The sequence below is a fragment of the Pelophylax lessonae genome, assembly GCF_965119305.1.
Source record: "Pelophylax lessonae genome assembly, chromosome: 5".
Classification (NCBI taxonomy): Eukaryota; Metazoa; Chordata; class Amphibia; order Anura; family Ranidae; genus Pelophylax; species Pelophylax lessonae.
This window is the reverse complement of record NC_138772.1, coordinates 427,852,540-427,872,947: the sequence shown is the minus strand read 5'-3', so window position 1 is coordinate 427,872,947 and position 20,408 is coordinate 427,852,540. Positions and strand designations below refer to the sequence as shown.

The 20,408-nt window shown below is 40.9% G+C and overlaps 1 protein-coding gene across 1 annotated transcript in view; it reads right to left on the bottom strand.

Moving 5' to 3' along the window:
- The window catches only part of LYN (LYN proto-oncogene, Src family tyrosine kinase), a 139,151-nt gene that overhangs the window by 34,611 nt on the left and 84,132 nt on the right, over nt 1-20,408 (bottom strand). The window contains exons 3-9 of the mRNA XM_082257491.1: nt 16,390-16,439; nt 16,194-16,299; nt 14,004-14,102; nt 13,537-13,640; nt 10,053-10,202; nt 8,658-8,810; nt 1,655-1,837 (exon numbers count right to left, since the gene is read on the bottom strand). Of these exons, the coding sequence (XP_082113617.1) occupies nt 1,655-1,837; nt 8,658-8,810; nt 10,053-10,202; nt 13,537-13,640; nt 14,004-14,102; nt 16,194-16,299; nt 16,390-16,439 (845 nt within the window). The remainder of the gene's footprint in view (nt 1-1,654; nt 1,838-8,657; nt 8,811-10,052; nt 10,203-13,536; nt 13,641-14,003; nt 14,103-16,193; nt 16,300-16,389; nt 16,440-20,408) is intronic.

Here is a 20,408-nt window from a genome sequence, read left to right as displayed (position 1 = left end):
GAGTTCTGAGGTGCAATGGGGTAACACAAAAAACTCCAATCGCTCAGAATGCAGGACTCCGATGTCCATCTGGAGGGGTTCTGTACGGAACTGCACCATACCGTCGAGTCTCTCTCCATTAACTGTGGAGATGAAGATGGGCTTCAGTAAACGAACCACAGGGATGTGGAACTTGTTCACCAGCGAGGCGTCGATGAAGTTACCGGCTGAACCGGAAACAGGTCACAGGAAACGGGTCACAGGAAACAGGTCACAGGTCACAGGAAACAGGAAACAGGTCACAGGAAACAGGAAGGGAGGTTTGGACCAGGCACCAATTACTGGTGAACAGGCCCCTTAAATTTCAAACGACCTGCGCGCGCGCGCCCTATGGTGCAGGGGCGCGCGCTCCGGGAACCATGTGAGCGGGGAGCGGAGGAGGGAACCGGAGCGGGCACAGGTGAGTGGATCTGGAACGAACGCTGCGAGCGCTCCGGTCCAGAAGCAGGGAGCGGAGCGCTCAGCGTTACACCTTTAGATTTACCTTAAACTATGTAGTGCAAGGGACTGCCTGATTGCATACAAATCGAAAGTTTTTAGGTTTGACCCTATATTACATGGTTTTGGTAAATCTAAAGGAAAGTTGAACAAGAAAATTGTATAGTGTATGGCCAGCCTAAGAGATTAACATTTCAAAAAGTTTTGGTTTTGGAAGAAACTTCACCTGGCTATTAATTGAACAGTGAAGTAAACATATATTTTCTGTTTCAAGGCACTTTCCTACAGGGTCATTTTCAAGTAATAATACCAAAAATGTAAATAGCATTGTTTAATGCATTATGTATCTTACCAGGCAAATGTGTTTGTATTTCTGTTGTATTAAATGTGACAATTTCCAGATACGCTATTACAAATACTGTACTAAATTCAGCTTACAAAGTATTGTAGCTCACAAACCTCAGGGCCTCTGGGGTAAGCAAAGCCAAGAAGTAGCTGTACCCTCAGTAGACCACTTAAGAGAAAAGGAAAATGGCATGAAGAGACACACAAACTATATGTACCTCAGGTCATACCTACATAAACTGTGCTGGTAGGGGCTGGTGGGAGCCTTTGTCCAAGCTGATGGCTGGTTGGTCATAAGTTCAAGTAATTATGTCCAACCATGCAGAAAAAGTTCTAAAATAGTGCAGGTATCATTCAGATAATTTATTAAAACTTTAAATTCCATAAGGCAAAGAAAAACAAAGAGAAAAAATACTAGCACCCTGTGTAGGATGCAACGTTTGATATCAAAAACCTCCTGGCTCCATCCTACACATTTCGTCTAAGGATGTCCTTTCAGACAAAACTTGTTGGTAGTTTCCCTGCATCCTTTTTTGATTCCAGGGTTGAAATAAATTATCTGGAAGTCTAAGCCATCAGTGTGGATGGACACCCTCAACAGCTCCAGTGGCATCAAAGAACACTGAGATCCTATAGGTGGTTATCTTGAATCAAGAGAGATATTGTCCATTAAGTGCTTAAATTGGACCTCTGCTAAAGTATTTAGAGTATTTTTTTTTAGCTCTATATATATATATATATATATATATATATATATATATATTAGCGATTTACTTTTGAGGATATACATTTATCTACACATACTTTAAACCATGCACGATATTAGACATACCTTTGGCCATGTATTCAGTAATGATATAAATGGGTTCCTGCTTTGTGACCACAGCATAAAGTCTGACCAGTTTATCATGCTGGAGAGTCTTCATCAGATTTGCCTCTTGCATAAAGGCTTCCACTGACATGGTCCCAGGTTTTAACGTTTTCACTGCTATCTTTGTATTATTGTTATAGAAACCTAAAATGGATGATTAGTAAAGTGTCACATAAGGTTTTGATGTGAATGAATTAACAAAAAGTAATTACTTGAGCTTAAAAGCAATACAACTTTAGAATTAATTCAATGAGCTAGGCCACAAGTGCATGTCAAATCCTTTTGATCATTACAGCAGCCTATAGAGTTCTTTTCAGGTGGATCAAATTCAGCAGCACCTTCAGCACTGCACTTTAGGAAACTATGTGCCTCTTCCCCACCCCCTTACCTCCAGACCCAATTATACCATACCAAAATGTATTGTATTGCAACCTATGTTTTGACCTCAGGGGGTTGATTTACAACAACTGGGAAGTTCAATATCTAGGCCAGCCCTGCATAGAAGCCAATCAGCTTCCAATTTATTTATTTTTTTGTCAAAGTTTAATAAAACAAGCTGAAATTAGAAGCCAATTGGCTACCATGCACATCTGCGCCAGATTTTGCACTCTTCAGTTTTAGTAAATAAACCCCCAAGTGTCTTTTTGCCACCTGCCTACATGTCAGGTAACCCAGGGTGACCTGAACTAGTTGTGCAGCATTAGCCTGTAAAATAGAGATGTAACAATCATATTATAAGATTGTATGTAGATATATATTTGTTTAAACAAGTTCTGAATTCAAGCAAAAAAAAAAAAAACATTATTTATAAGTACAGGGTATTAGAACCACCAATGGCCTTACAAATCTAACTACACAAAGGCATAGGAAGCCTATTATCCCTATTAGGCATATTAAAATAGCCAGCAGGAACAAGTTCTATTCTGAGATGTTTCCAGCTAGGTACAGCGCTTTTGACTATTTTAATAAAGTAAGAATATTATTTTTATTGTGTGTGTGGTATTCCTAAAGCTGGTACAATTGATTTATTTGGTGGAGAAGAGCCGCGTCAGCACCTGAGATGCGATCGTGGTGTGCAGAGCCTGATCTCACTTGGTGCACCATGTGAAATAATTAATAATACAGGCATTGCCAGGCATTGCTTGGCGTGTACTTTTAATAAACAGAGAAAAGCCGTGATCCTCAGGATCACGACTGATCTCTGATGAGTTACGGTTTAGGTAGCTGAGATGAAGAGCAGAGAACATGTTCTTCGCTTCTCATCAAAGTACATGACCGTTCTGTCACAAACGGCCAATTTAGAAAAGTTACTCTGAAATATCTCCATTTCAGATTCTCCAGCTCAGAGGTGGAGAATCAGGGAGAGAAGCTGGTGCAATTAGAGGAAGAAGACTTCTTTCTTCCTATAAATCACCACCAGTGGGTTCAAAATTAATATTAAAATATATATACCTATATATATATAAATGTATATATTGTATGTATGTATGTGTGTGTGTGTATATATATATATATATATACACACACATATATATACATATACACACACACACACACACACACATATATATATATATATATATATATATATATACATACATACAGGGCCGGACTGGCGTATCGGGATACCGGGATATTTCCCGGTGGGCCGCCGGCCCTGGGGCCGCTTTGATAGGGCCGCCCGCAGAGCGCCGCTTTAAATATTGCCGGCTGCTTTAAGGATTCCATTGGGTGCCGCTTTAAGGATTCCATTGGGGCCGCTCGCCGCTGATTGGCCGCTCGCGGCGCTCCTCGCCGATTGGCCGGCGGCCGCTGACGCTGTGCAGCCAGGCTGCGTGCACTGCCCCGGCCCCCTCTGCGCTCCCGCTGTGCCTGTGAGCGGCATGACGTCACGGCGGGGCGGCTGGCCGGCTGCGCCTGCGCGGTGGACGGCGGTGCTGCTGGCTCTGGCTGCCTGGTGCATCTTTTCAACTGGAGTCTGGCGCCGACGATCCCTCCCAGTCTCCCACACTGCACTCACGCCAGCATGTGATCGCCTGGTGGTAAGTAGTATATCATCATGCTGCCAATTAATGGGGGCAATGCTGTGCGCTCTGCAATGAATGGGGGCAATGCTGTGCGCTCTGCAATGAATGGGGGCAATGCTGTGCGCTCTGCAATGAATGGGGGCAAGCCTGTGGCGCTCTGCAATGAATGGGGCAAGCCTGTGGCGCTCTGCAATGAATGGGTTGGGGGCAATGCTGTGGCGCTCTGCAATGAATGGGGGCAATGCTGTGCGCTCTGCAATGAATGGGGGCAATGCTGTGGCGCTCTGCAATGAATGGGGGCAATGCTGTGGCGCTCTGCAATGAATGGGGGCAATGCTGTGGCGCTCTGCAATGAATGGGGGCAATGCTGTGGCACTCTGCAATGAATGGGGGCAAGGCTGTGGCGCTCTGCAATGAATGGGGGCAAGGCTGTGGCGCTCTGCAATGAATGGGGACAATGCTGTGCGCTCTGCAATGAATGGGGGCAATGCTGTGGCGCTCTGCAATGAATGGGGGCAATGCTGTGGCGCTCTGCAATGAATGGGGGCAATGCTGTGGCGCTCTGCAATGAATGGGGGCAAGGCTGTGGCGCTCTGCAATGAATGGGGGCAAGGCTGTGGCGCTCTGCAATGAATGGGGGCAATGCTGTGGCACTCTGCAATGAATGGGGGCAATGCTGTGGTCACTGTGCATTGAAAGGGTGGCACGCTGGTCACTGTGCATTGAAAGGGTGGCACGCTGGTCTCTCTGCATTGAAAGGGGGGCACACAGCGCTGGTCACTGTGCATTGAAAGGGGAGCATGCTGGTCACTGTGCATTGAAAGCCTGGCACGCTGGTCTCACTGCATTGAAAGGGGGCACGCTGGTCTCTCTGCATTGAAAGGGGGGCACGCTGGTCACTGTGAATTGAAAGGGGGGCACGCTGGTCACTGTGCCTTGAAAGGGGGGCACGCTGGTCACTGTGCCTTGAAAGGGGGGCACGCTGGTCACTGTGCCTTGAAAGGGGGGCACGCTGGTCACTGTGCATTGAAAGGGGGGCACGCTGGTCACTGTGCATTGAAAGGGTGGCATGCTGGTCTCACGACGCAATGCTATGGGGCTGGTATGTAATTTTTTCCGGGGCTGGTATGTAATTTTTTCCAGGGCTGGTTTTCATACCCAGTCCGGCCCTGCATACATACATATCAGTACATACAGTATATATATATATATATATATATATATATATAGATATACAGTGGGTACGGAAAGTATTCAGACCCCCTTAAATTTTTCACTCTTTGTTATATTGCATCCATTTGCTAAAATCATTTAAGTTCATTCTTCTTCCTCATGAATGTACACATAGCACCCCATACTGACAGAAAAACACAGAATTGTTGACATTGTTGCAGATTTATTAAAAATGAAAAACTGAAATATCACATGGTCCTAAGTATTCAGACCCTTTGCTCAGTATTTAGTAGAAGCCCCCTTTTGATCTAATACAGCCAGGAGTCTTTTTGGGAAAGATGCAACAAGTCTTTCACACCTGGATTTGGGGATCCTCTGCCATTCCTCCTTGCAGATCCTCTCCAGTTCTGTCAGGTTGGATGGTAAACGTTGGTGGACAGCCATTTTTAGGTCTCTCCAGAGATGCTCAATTGGGTTTAAGTCAGGGCTCTGGCTGGGCCATTCAAGAACAGTCACGGAGTTGTTGTGAAGCCACTCCTTTGTTATTTTAGCTGTGTGCTTAGGGTCATTGTCTTGTTGGAAGGTAAACCTTCGGCCCAGTCTGAGGTCCAAAGCACTCTGGAGAAGGTTTTTGTCCAGGATATCCCTGTACTTGGCCGCATTCATCTTTCCCTCGATTGCAACCAGTCGTCCTGTCCCTGCAGCTGAAAAACACCCCCACAGCATGATGCTGCCACCACCATGCTTCACTGTTGGGACTGTATTGGACAGGTGATGAGAAGTGCCTGGTTTTCTCCACACATACCGCTTAGAATTAAGGCCAAAAAGTTCTATTTTGGTCTCATCAGACCAGAGAATCTTATTTCTCACCATCTTGGAGTCCTTCAGGTGTTTTTTTAGCAAACTCCATGCTGGCTTTCATGTGTCTTACACTGAGGAGAGGCTTTCGTCGGGCCACTCTGCCATAAAGCCCCGACTGGTGGAGGGCTGCAGTGATGGTTGACTTTCTACAACTTTCTCCCATCTCCTGACTGCATCTCTGGAGCTCAGCCACAGTGATCTTTGGGTTCTTCTTTACCTCTCTCACCAAGGCTCTTCTCCCCCGATAGCTCAGTTTGGCCGGACGGCCAGCTCTAGGAAGGGTTCTGGTCGTCCCAAACGTCTTCCATTTGAGGATTATGGAGGCCACTGTGCTCTTAGGAACCTTAAGTGCAGCAGAAATCTTTTTGTAACCTTGGCCAGATCTGTGCCTTGCCACAATTCTGTCTCTGAGCTCTTCAGGCAGTTCCTTTGACCTCATGATTCTCATTTGCTCTGACATGCATTGTGATCTGGAAGGTCTTATATAGACAGGTGTGTGGCTTTCCTAATCAAGTCCAATCAGTATAATCAAACACAGCTGGACTCAAATGAAGGTGTAGAACCATCTCAAGGATGATCAGAAGAAATGGAAAGCACCTGAGTTAAATATATGAGTGTCACAGCAAAGGGTCTGAATACTTAGGACCATGTGATATTTCAGTTTTTCTTTTTTAATAAATCTGCAACAATGTCAACAATTTTGTGTTTTTCTGTCAGTATGGGGTGCTATGTGTACATTCATGAGGAAGAAGAATGAACTTAAATGATTTTAGCAAATGGCTGCAATATAACAGAGTGAAAAATTTAAGGGGGTCTGAATACTTTCCGTACCCACTGTATATATATATATATACACCAGCACATACAATGTATATATATATATATATATATATATATTGTATGTACTGGTGTGTATATATATATATATATATATATACTGTATGTACTGGGTGTGTGTATATATGTGTGTGTGTTTATATATATATATATATATATATATACTATATATATATATATATATATATATATATATATATATATATATATATATATATATATATATATACATATATACTGTATGTATATGTGTATATATACTGTATATGTGTGTGTGTATATGTACATTTCATGTGTCAGAACATGTCATTACGAGTTCTTTTAAACTTTGGTTTCACTTTTTAAACTTAGCGGCGCTGTAATCTCACAATATCTCGTGAGATTACAGGCAGTCCACCACATTTTACATGGATCTCGGCCGTTTTCAAAGGAAAAACTTCTCCTCTGATCACCCTGTGAGAAGTGAAGTTCTCGGCTTCCTAAACTGGGTGCCAGAGGAGATAATTTTTCTCTGAGAACTGCCGAGAAGTGAACTGAGAGAAAACTTCTCAGTTTATTAAACGTACACCTAAATCATTGTTTAATGAATAATATTTTGTTGTCATGTCAGTACTGAGAACCAAAAGCATTTATAGGCTCTTGTCAATAATACAGCATTGTAAATTCAAACAGACAATAAAAAAAAAAAATATATATATATGTACTTGTACAATCTGACTTGTTTCCATAACACACTGCTAATGTGTTACCATAACTACAAAACGCTTCCTATAAAGAATACAATAATTGGCTGTTGACATATGAGAGGAAACACAATGAAATCCACATATGGCATCATTATCCCCAATTTCTACATTCATTTGGACAGACTAATCTCTCAAATAGAACATCAAGCTTTTTATTGTCAACAAGAGGAAACATCTTGAAATTCATGCTTCTAGCTGTTGAAAAAACTGCCCGTGTCATTTCCTGGGTTGTGAATGTGCATCGGCCTTTGGCCTTTTACATTCTAAAACTATCTATGGTAGCTATGGGAAAACATACCAACCTAAACATTTAATATCCATTCATAAATTTGCCCTTTTTCTGTTACAATATGTACAAATATTTTTACATATTGCCCATTATCATTAACAATCCTATACAATGGGCAGGATTTTTTTTTTTTAAATAATGAATACATGTACAATGTTTTCACAAATTTACAATTGCAGGGATCATTGTGTCTACATTGTAACAGCAGCTTATAGCAGGATGCTAAAGAAAGAACTCACTCACTAGGAAACACAAGAAGGAATGCAAACCGATTACAAAAGTGGACCTCTATTCTTATTTTAAAGCAAACCTGTGCTTTGTTTTAAGATTATGAATAATGTATTCATAACTTCACTGGCAGGTAATTTCAGCAGAGACATACTATATTTTTCACAAGAGCAGAATGTGTATTAAACGCATAAGGCCCCTTTGACATGGACAGACCGATCCGGGTCTGCCTGTCATTTTTTATAGGCAGACCAGATTGGACCAACCATTGCTCTCTATGGAGCACCGGATGTCAATGGACATGTGTCCATTGATGCCTGCTGTCATCCGATCTAGTCCTGTCCGCTAAAAATTGACGGATGGAGATCCGTTACCCACCCATCTTGCAGATCCGATCGGGTGACAGTCGGATGGAAACGGACAGGCGGTCCATTTATATCTGACCGCCCATGCAGAGTGGATACGGACCTGTCATCCGCCTGCTCAGAGGGGATCAATGGACAGATTCATCACTGAGCAGGTGGATCTGCTGCTAGTATCAGCCCATCTGAAAGGGGCCTAACACAAACACGTAGACTGTTGTAGCCATAGCTACAAAGCCCCCATCAGCTGTAGGACTACACCTTGTCCTTCTCCTGCCATTAAGGGCTTGTTCACAGCACTTCAGTTGAGCTGCGTTGATCTGCATAGCCAACCCTGGCAACCCTAAAAAGTACCCCTATAATTTGATGGGGAGGCTGCCCTAGAGTCACAATGGTTATCATATTTTGGATGCAAGATAAATAATTTGTCTACATGCTCACCCATCCAAACTTCCCCAAATTGGCCAGCTCCAAGTTTCTTCAACATTTTGATTGATTCTCTTGGAATTTCCCAGGCATCTTTATCCCAGGGTTTCTGTGGCTTGGCAGAATAGCATGGTTTGTCAAGTTTCCTACACAGTCCATCTGCTTGTTCTATTAAAATGAGAAATATAAACCAAGAATATGTGTAAGATTAAAAAATATATACAACAAAATAACAATATCAAACAACAACAGTACACTAATAATACAATGATGTCACTGGTCCTGTTGAGGTCACCATAGACCAAGGAGAAAAGATTACAATACTTAGCATAGATGTTTGGTTTTGTTTCATATTGCAATGGACTAATGAAGAATCTGTAGCTGGAGTTTAAAGAAAGTCATTATAACTTACAATAAAAACAAACAAGCCATGTTAGTCTATGATTGGCTTATATAGATAGCAAAAAGGTTTCCAGCAAGGTAAGAATTGAACAGAAGTATTTGTTACTTTATGACCAGAAGTTAGTAATTAATAACAAGAAGTCAGTTACCAACTAAGGTGAAAGTAAGTCATGAAGGTTATGCTTTGTTGACTTGAATATACTGTAAGACCTTTCTTCAGAGCGCCAATGCGCACACACACAATATTATATGCAACACATATCTTTATATACACACAGGCACTTGTGCTCTATAAAAAATATTAAAAATTATAATTGAAAAGTCTAGTGCAGCATTTCTCAACCAGGGTGTCGAGTCACTCTGGTGTGACATATCTGCTCACCAGGAATGCCATGCTGCATCTGGTGTGTTCTCATTGCTATGGTGCGTGTTGGCCAAGCACCAGCAGCATGGAAATCCATGATGCTAATCCAGGGTGGGTGGCAATTAGGACAGCTCTAGCATTGAGAAGGGGGTTGAAATCTGCCTCAATTTATCCTCCCACCCACTGCCATGCTAAGCTGTGGTAGAGATTGGGAGGTTGACTCTCTTCTAAGAAAGGAGGGGGTATCTTAGGGCTCTGATAGGGCTCTGATAAGAAAGGTGGAGGAGAAGCAGGGCGGACTGAAGACTCTGATGTGAAAGGGGTGGATAGACTGAGGACTCTGATGTGAAAGGGGGGGATAGACTGAGGACTCTGATGTGAAGGGGGGAGGGGGCATGAGAACTCTGATGTGAAAGGGAATGGGGAATGAGGAATCTGATGTAAAGAGGAAGAGGCTTCTAATGTAATAAGGGACCCCGTTCTACATTGCATATTCTTAAATTGTGCCACGAATGAAAAAGGTTGAGAAACACTTGTCCAGAATCATGCCGGTTACACTTCTTACCATTATAAAACTGTATTTTATTATTGTAGTAATTCACACATGTATCAACACAGATTCAATCATAGAATAGACTACTTACTCTGGTAATGCTGGATCATGTCACTAATACATGGGAAAGTAATTCTAGGAGATATATAAAAACCACCATTGTCAAGAGTTCTGATTTTGTAGTGTTTGATGACATCGCCAGTCTTGGGATCAAAATCTCTTATTGATAATGAGTAGCTGCCTGCAAATGGGGGGAAAAAAAGAAAAATATATGTAAAGACCTACAAGAATTAATAAATAAATGCCACTAATAATATGTAAAGTACATAATCTTTCTGGCTACAGTAAACCCCCGCTCTAACGCAGTTCAGTTTTAACGGTCCCGGTATATTGCGTTTTTTTCTGTAATGTTATTTTACTAATTAAATCATTGAAAATTAATTATTTTTGTGTTTTCCATAGCTCTTGCTCTGTCTCTCAGTATCTTAAAGTATTAATTTAGTGTTTAAATGAGTTTCTATTGTTTTAAAAGTGTGTTTAAAGACCTTAAAATGCTTTTAAAAGTACAGTGACAGTTAAAAAAAACATGCCTACAGTGTATTGTAATAGGGTTTTTCTATTTTGCGGATTTTCACTTTTCGCGGGTGGATCCGGAACGTAACCCCCGCAATGGAGGGGGGTTTACTGTAAATCCGATTTTTATTTAGAGATGTCCATCAGGTAAATGTCCTATAGTTTGGCTCCATTAACTTAAGATGTACTGTATATCAGTCTAAACTAGTATTAAAACCTGGCAAGTGTGAGATAAAACCAGACATTTTGACCATGAATGTTTGTGCAGTAAAAAAAATGGTTGCAACAGATATGTTCTGAGTGGTAAAAGTAAAACATCGACCAAACGACTTGGAACACTTACCTGACTTAAATTTGTGGCTGATATAATTTGGCTAATTTTCAAATCGATTTTTGCCAGAATTTTCTACCAATTCATATTGTGTTAAAAAATGTGTACAAAATAACTGTATCAATTATCTGTGATACTTTCCATTCCCAAAAGTAAGTAAATATGCTTGTATCTTCATAATCCCTTCAACCAGTTATTTCAGACACATTCCTTCTATCCCTAAAATGTGCAATCTAGGCAGACTTATGCCTCGTACACACGTACCGATCGTCAGCCGACCGATCGGCCGTCTTTTGTCCAGGGCTGTCCTGTCCGCTGAAAAGTGCAAAAGACTGCACATGAATTTTGTCCGCCGACTGCAGAAGTGATGTCATGTGATGGTTAACTTTTCCCTGTGTTTTTTCTTCTCTGAGCATGCCCAGTCTTGCAAATCTGCTGATTGTCGGCCGAATTCTGTACTGACTGGCGAACAATCAGCCGTTCTGGTGTTGGCCAACAAAAATTTTAATGCTTGCATGACAGATTCTGTTCGGCCGAAAATGCGCTGTCGGCTGTCGGAAGCATCATACTAACAAGCCTACGAATATTTGCGGCCGACAATCGGTACGTGTGTACGGGGCTTAAGCAGCACTGCTACTGATATGTGAATATTAACTTTTGGTGAAGGCTAGATTCACACTGCTTCATGTGCAGTTCATTAGCTTTTATGTGTGTTAACAGCAATGTTATTAACCCCTTTGTGCCTAAGGATAAAACAAATCGAAATGCCTAAGCACAATTTTGCAACTGACACGTGTTAGTAAACTGTACATATCATCACAACTACTTTGTGCATCCAGGTGGATTATAATGTGTTTTTTTCAGGACAAATTGGGCTCTCATTTGGTGGTAAACGGTAATAGATCTCTCCTGATTTTTTTTAGTAACAAAATCATTTTTGTAAAATGTAGCTGTATATTTATTGCTACTACCATAACCTACCACCAAAGAACAGCCCTAAAATAAATTCTCCTGATCCTGATGATTGCAGCGATACCACATATGTGTATGGTAATTGTTGTTTGTACCTGTAGTACAGCCCAAAAACAATAGTGTGCTGACACTGACACTGAGGCCCCGTTCACATAGGGGCGATCCGAATTCGGGGAGCGACCTCCGAGGTCGCAGTGCGAGCAGCGCACCGCGACCTCGGAGCGGCCGCCATGGACTTCATAACATTGAAGTCTATGGCGGTCGCATCCGGGTCGCCCCAAAGAAGCTCCGGACCCTTTTTCTAAGTCGGAGCGACTTGTGTCGCTCCTATTAGAACGGGTCCGCAGCTTCCCTATGGAAGGCGACCTACGGCGACCTGTGAGGCGACCAGGTCGCCTCACAGGTCGCCTTAGTGTGAACGGGGGCTCATACTAATTTAAAAAAAAAAATATATATATATATATATATATAAACAAAAAAATACTGATCCTGACCTTGGCCCAAACAGTAACCCTGGCATTGACCTAGATCAAACCTTGATCTAGGTATTTTTTTAATTGTATTTTTTATTTTAATTTACACACACTTTTTTTTCTGTGCAAGGAGAGATATAGGCTGGCCATAGATTATACAATTTTCTTATTCAATTTCCTTTAGATTTACCTTCAACTATGTAGTGCAAGGGCCTGCCTGATTGCATATGAATTGAAAGTGTTTAGGTTTGATCTCATATTATATGGTTTTGGTAAATCTAAAGAAAATCTATAGAAGAAAGTTGTATAATGTATGGCCAGTCTAAGCTTCTCTCGCCTCCATTCATAGAGAAAAAAAACATGGGGGCCAGCTTCACAGTGACTGATCACTGTGATAGCCAATCAGAGGCTATCACAGTAATCAGGTGACCCGGAATTTGGAGATCCTGGTCCTGATCCTTAGTACATGGCCTGGAGCTTCTGCTAAGACCCCGGTCTCTGTGCTGGAAGCGCACCGTGCAGCACACTCTTAGCACAAAGGGAGATATGCAAATATGCAGCCCCATGCAGCAATGGGGCTGCATATTTGCATACAGTTGGCGTCATGCGGTTAAAACAGTGAATGGGAGCTGTTTTACCAATGCCCACCCAGAAGGTAATGCAGAACATATGTTGGTGCATCAAAAAAACAGAATGTGCAGATCAACATATTACTTAGATGTGAACTAGCACCATTTAAAACCATGAATATTCTATGTACATTAATTAATATATGTTAAAATGCAAAGGTGTGAATAGACTCTTAAAGTCAACCGCAAAGCCTTGAACCTCTAACTATTACTACTATCCCTAGCCACTGATGGGTACTTCTTAATATGCAGGCTGTAAATGACAGGCAACAAAGGCAAAATTATTCGAAATCCTACCAAATCCAAGAGACTTGAAATTCGTTAGGAAAATAAGCTCCCCTAAGACAAAGGCAGCAGGCAGGGTGTCTTCTAAATTCTAAAATTAAAACCATTAGCGAACTGAGTGTGTTTAATTCTATATTAATAGAAAACTGTATTTTTTTCCTTGGTAAATTGCCTAGCCTATGTAATAGACTGTAAAATATCTTCATTATTCCCGTGTTTTACTTCTGGTTGATATCTAAATAACTAAGACTAATAAAAACTAAAAAAATGTGACTGCTGGCTTAGGATAAAGAAATGAAAAATATATCAAACCTTTCAGAGTTTCACTCTCTCTGATCAGGAAAGCACCAGGATTATTTCCAGGAGCCAACAGCTGCCTTTCTGCATCCTTTCTTGTAATGTCTTTGAAAAACCATCTGAAAAATGAATAGTATAATTTAGTACCCATTGTTTTAGCTCCCTTTTTAACTGATCACTTAGGCTCGATTCACACCTGAGCGTATCGTTTTCAGGCGTTTTTTGGGCGTTTTTTGCAGGTGTTTGGAGGAAGGCATTGACATCTAACAAAAATGCCTGTAATATGCCTAATAAGAAGCTCATGTACTTTTTTGAGTTTCAGGCGTTTTGCTTCAAGTGATAAAACGCTCATATGTGAACAGGGGCCTTTGAAATAAACAGGATTTTGCTTGTTGGGCGTTTTGAGACTTCAGAGATGAGCTTTTTACGAGCTGAAAAACACTCAGGTGTGAACAGGGCCTAAAATACACATGAAAACTTACTCTTCTGTCTCTAGTGTATTAACTTTGGCTACATAGTTGCTTGGGATGAATCCTTCTTTCTTTGTGGACAACGATTTGGCTTTCCACCACTCTCCATGTCTGTAGAAAAGACTCAGATTAGTGAAATCAAGACACTATCACATAGCAATTCGGCAACATATCCTATTTAAAAATGGTGTATACATAAAGTTTTACATGATACATATGTTACTATAAAACATAAAAAAAAAAAATTAAAAAAAAGAATACAGTATTGATAAATAAAAAAAAAATTACCCTACTGCCTGACCCTGTCCATCTACACTGTCTCTATGATTGATCAGTAAGAGGTGGGCACAAAAATATAAAAAAGTGCAGCACTAAATAACTAAACATGAGAAACATAAATCAAACACATAAAAGCAAAAAAAACAGAAATATTGTGCAGTGTCCAATCAATGGAATCCAAATGTAATAGTTCAAATAGTAATGCCAAATAGATAGTAATGCAAATGAAGCACATTTAATAAGAGTAAAGTCCCATCCACATAAGCCCATGTTAAAAAGTACAAAGGGAGCACCACTTCTGTGCACCTTCACCATCCACTAAAAGTATGCATATGAGATGGGATTGACTTCCAAGCTATAAGAAGTCAAAATATGCCTATATCACAAAAAGGCATGTAGCTCCACAGCAGCATGGGGTCAATGTGCTCCAATATCACTCACTTCAAAGTCATGTGCGTGGCTAGCTCAGGGTTGTGTTTTGAGGGTGGATCCCCACATGCTGGTTGTGTTAGAAGGTGGATCCTAACATTCTGCTTGTGTAAAGTACAATTGTCACCCCTTTTTTTTTTTACGTAAACCATCAAACAACCTTAGGTAAGTTTGACCTGGGCAATGCAAAACACTGAATCCGGGCAATAAAGCCTAGTACACACTGCTAGTTTTTTTTTTTTTTCAACCCAGTGGGCTGAACAAAAAAAAAAAACCTGACAGCTCAGGTCAGAGCCGGTGTACGAACAATATGGTGTTAGTATAGTGATCTCCCCTGCTTTTCTATTGTGTTCTGTCAGAACTCTCCGGTGATCAAGAGCTCCGGAGATCGGTTATGCTCCTTCAACAGAAACCAGCCGAATGGCTTCTGTTGGATTGGCTGCAGTATACGTAGCCGAATGTTGGTCGGTTTCTATTGAACCAGCCAATGCTGTCCAACATTTAATCCGTGTGTATGAGGCTTAAGAGGTTGAAGTTTAAGAGGTGGGCAGCTCTGCTGCAATCACCCTACTCCCCACAGCAGCTGTTTCTCCTTTTCAAGAACAATGTGCTCCAAGTTTCTGGATGGGCAATACAAGGAGCCCTGGAGACCAATACTCTCAATGTAGCACAAAACAAAGGAATCTGTAACATTTCATGCTGTATAGAGGGGGAGGGGGGAACTATTCTACATGTAAAAAATCATTTTTTTAAAGTGCCTATGATACTTTTATTATTACAACATATCCTAGTTATATATACGTCAACAATGTAATGCACGTTAATCTAAAATTAAAGGAGTACTCCAATAAAATTTGAATATGAAGCCTTGAAATGCAAACAGGGAAAATAGGCTGCCTATTCACAGGTTTTTTATTTTTTATCTAGGTACATCTCAATGCTACCTTCATAAATATAGTTAATTCAAGGCTTACAGTACGATTTAACATTACCTAGATATATAACAAACCTTTATTATATATCTTCCCTGTGTTTTGTTTTCTCAATTCAAAAATTACCTGCAGCTTCATTGAATTCGACCCAGACTGGCTCCAGTGTGTTTTCTGATGTTTGTATCCCAACAATATGCAGAACAATGTGAATGATTCTCTGTTCTCCCTACATGACTTTAGTACATGTTGAGGGGTTAAATTAGCAACCATCGACTTAAATAGGTCACGGACTCACATAGCAAGATGTCATAACTTACCAAATATTTGACAATATGAGGGGTTTTTAACAACAGGCAACTCCATTATGTGGGGAGACAGGCAAGAATTCTGGACTTTCTAAGAAAAGTCTACTGTCCCCAAATGTTATTAAAACAGTGAATGTAAGCTGCTCTACCAATGCCCACCCAAAAGGTAAACACCAGCTTTGGAAAACTTTATTAATTTAGAAAATAAGTTTAGAAACATGATATTATATATTTATCAAAAAATGAGCATCACTTACTCTTCAATTACTTTCAGTTTTTCACCCTTCTTGAAGGTCAAGTCATCTTGGTGGATGCCTTGATATGGGTATAAAGCTATAACAATATTTCCAGACTCCTCCGGTTCTACCACAATAATCCAAAAAAGAGAAAATTATGTAACATACAGAATCTGTAAATATAGTAATGCATTTATCTTTCAGACTAAAGGTATACCTGCTTGTGGAAATCTTTGTCCAGGCAGAAGGGATCCAGCGTTTGATGGCTACAAGATCAATTTTTTTATGATTAATAAGATACAAAGCACAAAGATTCATATTTTACACAACACAAAGCTGGTAGCTAATTTCTTCACCATGAATTGAAGATGGACACAAGCAATTTACAAATAACACTGAAAACTGATTGTGCTATTCAGTCTTAGGAATATGAATTATTTAAATTCTGCTGGTGGTCAAAACTAATACACATTATGGTTAATATGGTATTAAGGTTTAGAGTGTTGACTGAAACAAAATACTCCAAACTATGTCTGGTTAAACAAGAGCAATCAGTACCCTTAGATTTAAGATAACACCGAGCCAACCAATGAATAAACCCATTCAGGGTGAAACGCATTAGGGAGGTGTAGCTTAGGGTGGGGACTGTCTCACAAGTTGGCTACAGTGATAAAATAACTTTTATGGAGTGTGGTGGTTTGGTACTTTATTCTTGCTATATTGGCTGAGCAGGATGAGCTGTTTGTTAACCAGCACCCAGAACTCTGGAGGAATTGAGAAACAAGTTTGGGACTTGGAGAGGTGCAATTTCCATTAGGGCTTAGTGGAAAAGTCTGTTGAAGGATAGGTTTTCCTGGCTTATATTATTCCTTGAACATAGGGTAAGCCTAGGTATTTTCTGTATGTGGATATCTGCAGGCCAAAATATATTTTAATAAAAACTTGAACTCAGACAAACCTATACTCTGTCAATGATGACGTCTCCTTTGGAAGATACTAAAAGCTTTAGTTTTGTGCAGTACTATATATGAAGTACCCAGAAGAGGGTGCAATTTTAACCAGTTGCCGACCGCTTACGTTATATTTATGGCAGCAAGCTGGCTCATACAGGCAAAGCGACGTAGGGATATGTCGCTCGCCTAGGAGGAGCTAGGGGGTGAGTGTGCGCCGCCGACGGCACGCTCCCGCCCCAGATCGTCAGCGGGGAAGCCGATGCTAGTGTCAGGCGGCTCCGATGGCCGCCTGACACCTGCGATTGCTCCTTGCTGAGAGAGAAGGACTGACAGCTGTTGTAAACACAACCGCGCAATTGTCCGTTAAATCAACACAGTGCCAAATCGCAAAATAGGGCCTGGTCAGGAAGAGGGCAAATCCTTCTGGTCTTAAAGTGGTTAAGCCACCTCCAGAAAAGGGAATCCCCTAAATAAACCACGGTAGTCGTGCTATTGTATATATTCCTAGGTAGGTGCTAGAGAGAAAGTATAGTTTTGAGTCCTGTCTACTTACCAGCAGGACTGCAGATAAATCTTTATTGTTCTCTTCTTACCAGAGAGCAGGATCTGTTAGTGAGGTCTGCTCATTGTGCTCAGGTGCAACTCGTTCTGCCTGCAGAGTGTTTTACACTGGTCATGGAGGGAGGCATATTGGACAGTTGGAGGAAACCTGACAAATAAGTGCACAGGCTTTTGATACAGCCCTGTTGGTTTGGCAGAGGGAAAGTGCCTTGGTGCATGCAGGGATACTGTATAAAAGCCAGGAGCACATGTGCTTGGGGACTTTTGGCTGGATAGCGGAGTCCCGGAGGGAGGGGGCGGCTGCCTCCTCCTCTGTAGAGGGGTCGTGAGGCCTACGGTGGTCGACCTGAAGGCCTAGAGAATGCCAGTGAGGAGCTGAACCCAGAGTTCCTGTGAAGCTGACTGAAAGGGGAGACACTGGAGAATCTGATTCTGCAGTACAATGAGTACAGATCTGTGTTAAGGGGACTGACCTGAGAGGGGCCACCCTTGCATCTAGAAGAGTCAGTGGACGGGTGTCAGTAAAGGTGATGCTAGTGAGTGTCCCGAAGATAATGTAGATCATCAAGTCTATTGCTGGAGATAAAATAGCAAGGAGACTTAACCCTTTCCATACATGTTGCAGTATAGATTATGCAGTACAGATGTTTCCACAAGCAACCTGGTGAGGCCAAGTGAGAGTTGTCCTTATCAATTGTGAATAGTTACAGTTGGAGTATCCCAGTATTACCTTCTCCCATCCAAGTTCCAAAATAAACACTAAAAACCAATACCCCTGGACTGTTTATTGTGTGTCGAGCCATTGAGAGTAAGGATGAATGTATGAACTGTACCTCAAATGACTGTGTGCTGGCAATCAGAGGAGGCCTGAGAAGTAATCTTACAGAAGGCCCTACGGGGACAGTGCTACAGGTTCATTACTGCTTTAAGTCAACCAAGGGAGTCAGACTGTCCACAAACTCCTAGATACATTTTAGATGGCACCTCTTAATTCTACTTAGCTTCACAAAGTATAATAGAGCAGTTTTTTTATCCAAAAAAATATTTCACAAACCTGGTCAGTTCAAACAAAAATTAAATATAAAAAAGATTTCCTATGTGAAAAGTACTTGCTAGATATACAGCTATATACTGTAAATAGCTAAGGGATCTAATAATAGGTTGAAATGTGTTTTTTACTGACATTCATTTTAAAAATACATATTATTACAAAACAGTATTTTATGAAATATTTGCAATGATGACATGCATGCAAATACAAATGGGATAATAACATGCATTGGAGTTACTTGGATTGATCAAATTAAAGTTGTGATTTTAGAGAAATAAATTACTTCTAGTATTATTGCCTAAGTGAGCCCCGACATGGTCAAGTAATAATTTAATTCTCTTTCTAATAGTAGATGCCCATTTATGACATGGATATCTGAACTTTATGAAACAAATATTTTTATTGAAATGTATTCCAGATAACCAAATCATTTATTTATTTATTCAGATCAATGCATGTAATTCTAATTAGAAAATGTATTTTCTATCATCATCTCTTTGCTTCATCACTGAGTTTTGACACTTTGACTGGGTTTCTTTTTTTGCCTTGGTTAACCAGTGCAGAAATATCTCAGATAATTTAGTTACTGATAGATCTTTATGCTGCTACTAAGACAAAGGCGTATATATATATATATATATATATATATATATATATATATATATATATATACAGTATAACAAAAAAATCACCCTAGAATTTACAGAAAGTACACGCAATAGGGGAGATTTACTAAAACTAGAGCACTCAGAATATTGTGCAGCTATGCATGGTAGCCAATCAGCTTCTAACTTTAGCTTGGTAAATTAGGCTTAGACAATAAGTCCCCGTTCACACCAACTTTTCATGCATTTTGACAGTTGAATATCGCATGACGAGTTGCATCCTTTTGTCAGCAACGGAACCATTCATATCAGTGCAACTCCAACTTTGCAGTGCCGCACAGATTTGAAAATAAGGTTCCTGCACTTTTTTTTGCGATTTCAGGTGCAGCTTGCATAGACAACTGTGCATTAAGTGGTACAGATGTCAGCAAAGTAGCACCAAAAAGTCATGCCGACCTGCTACTTTGATATCCTGCTACTTCAAGTGAAGTATCACGATTTCAAAGTAGCATCAATGTGAACCAGGGCCGAAACCTGGAAGCTGATTGGTTTCTATGCAGAGCTGCACCAGACTTTGCACTCTCCAGTTTTAGAAACCACCCCCCCCCCACAATTTCTTCCTGAGATCAATAGCGATAGTTGCATTGTAAAGAAGCCCCTATCTCCCTGCAAACAAAATATTCCTTGCGTAAAGTTAAATATTTTGCAGACTGGACTTACAATATCCTATTTGCCAAGAAGTTGCAATTGGGTTCAACTGTATCTTTGGTCCCAACCTGCAGAGTGCAGCCCCAGTCCAATACCTTGGTCCCAAAGGTAGCCTGCAGTGTTCCTGCAGAGTGGGCTTCCTGCAGAATGGTTGTGAGGCTCCAGCAGGACCGCACACTGGAAACCTTTGGATCATAGTCAGAGGTAAGTAATATGGGATAGTGTAAGGAGTAACGGCGCCTCCCTGTACAATATAATACTGTGTGGTGTAGAGCTGCCTTCAATTTAAGCACAATGTAACTTAAATAAGAAATAGAAGGTGTAGTGAGGTGCTACATCATCAGGACGTGTCACACTT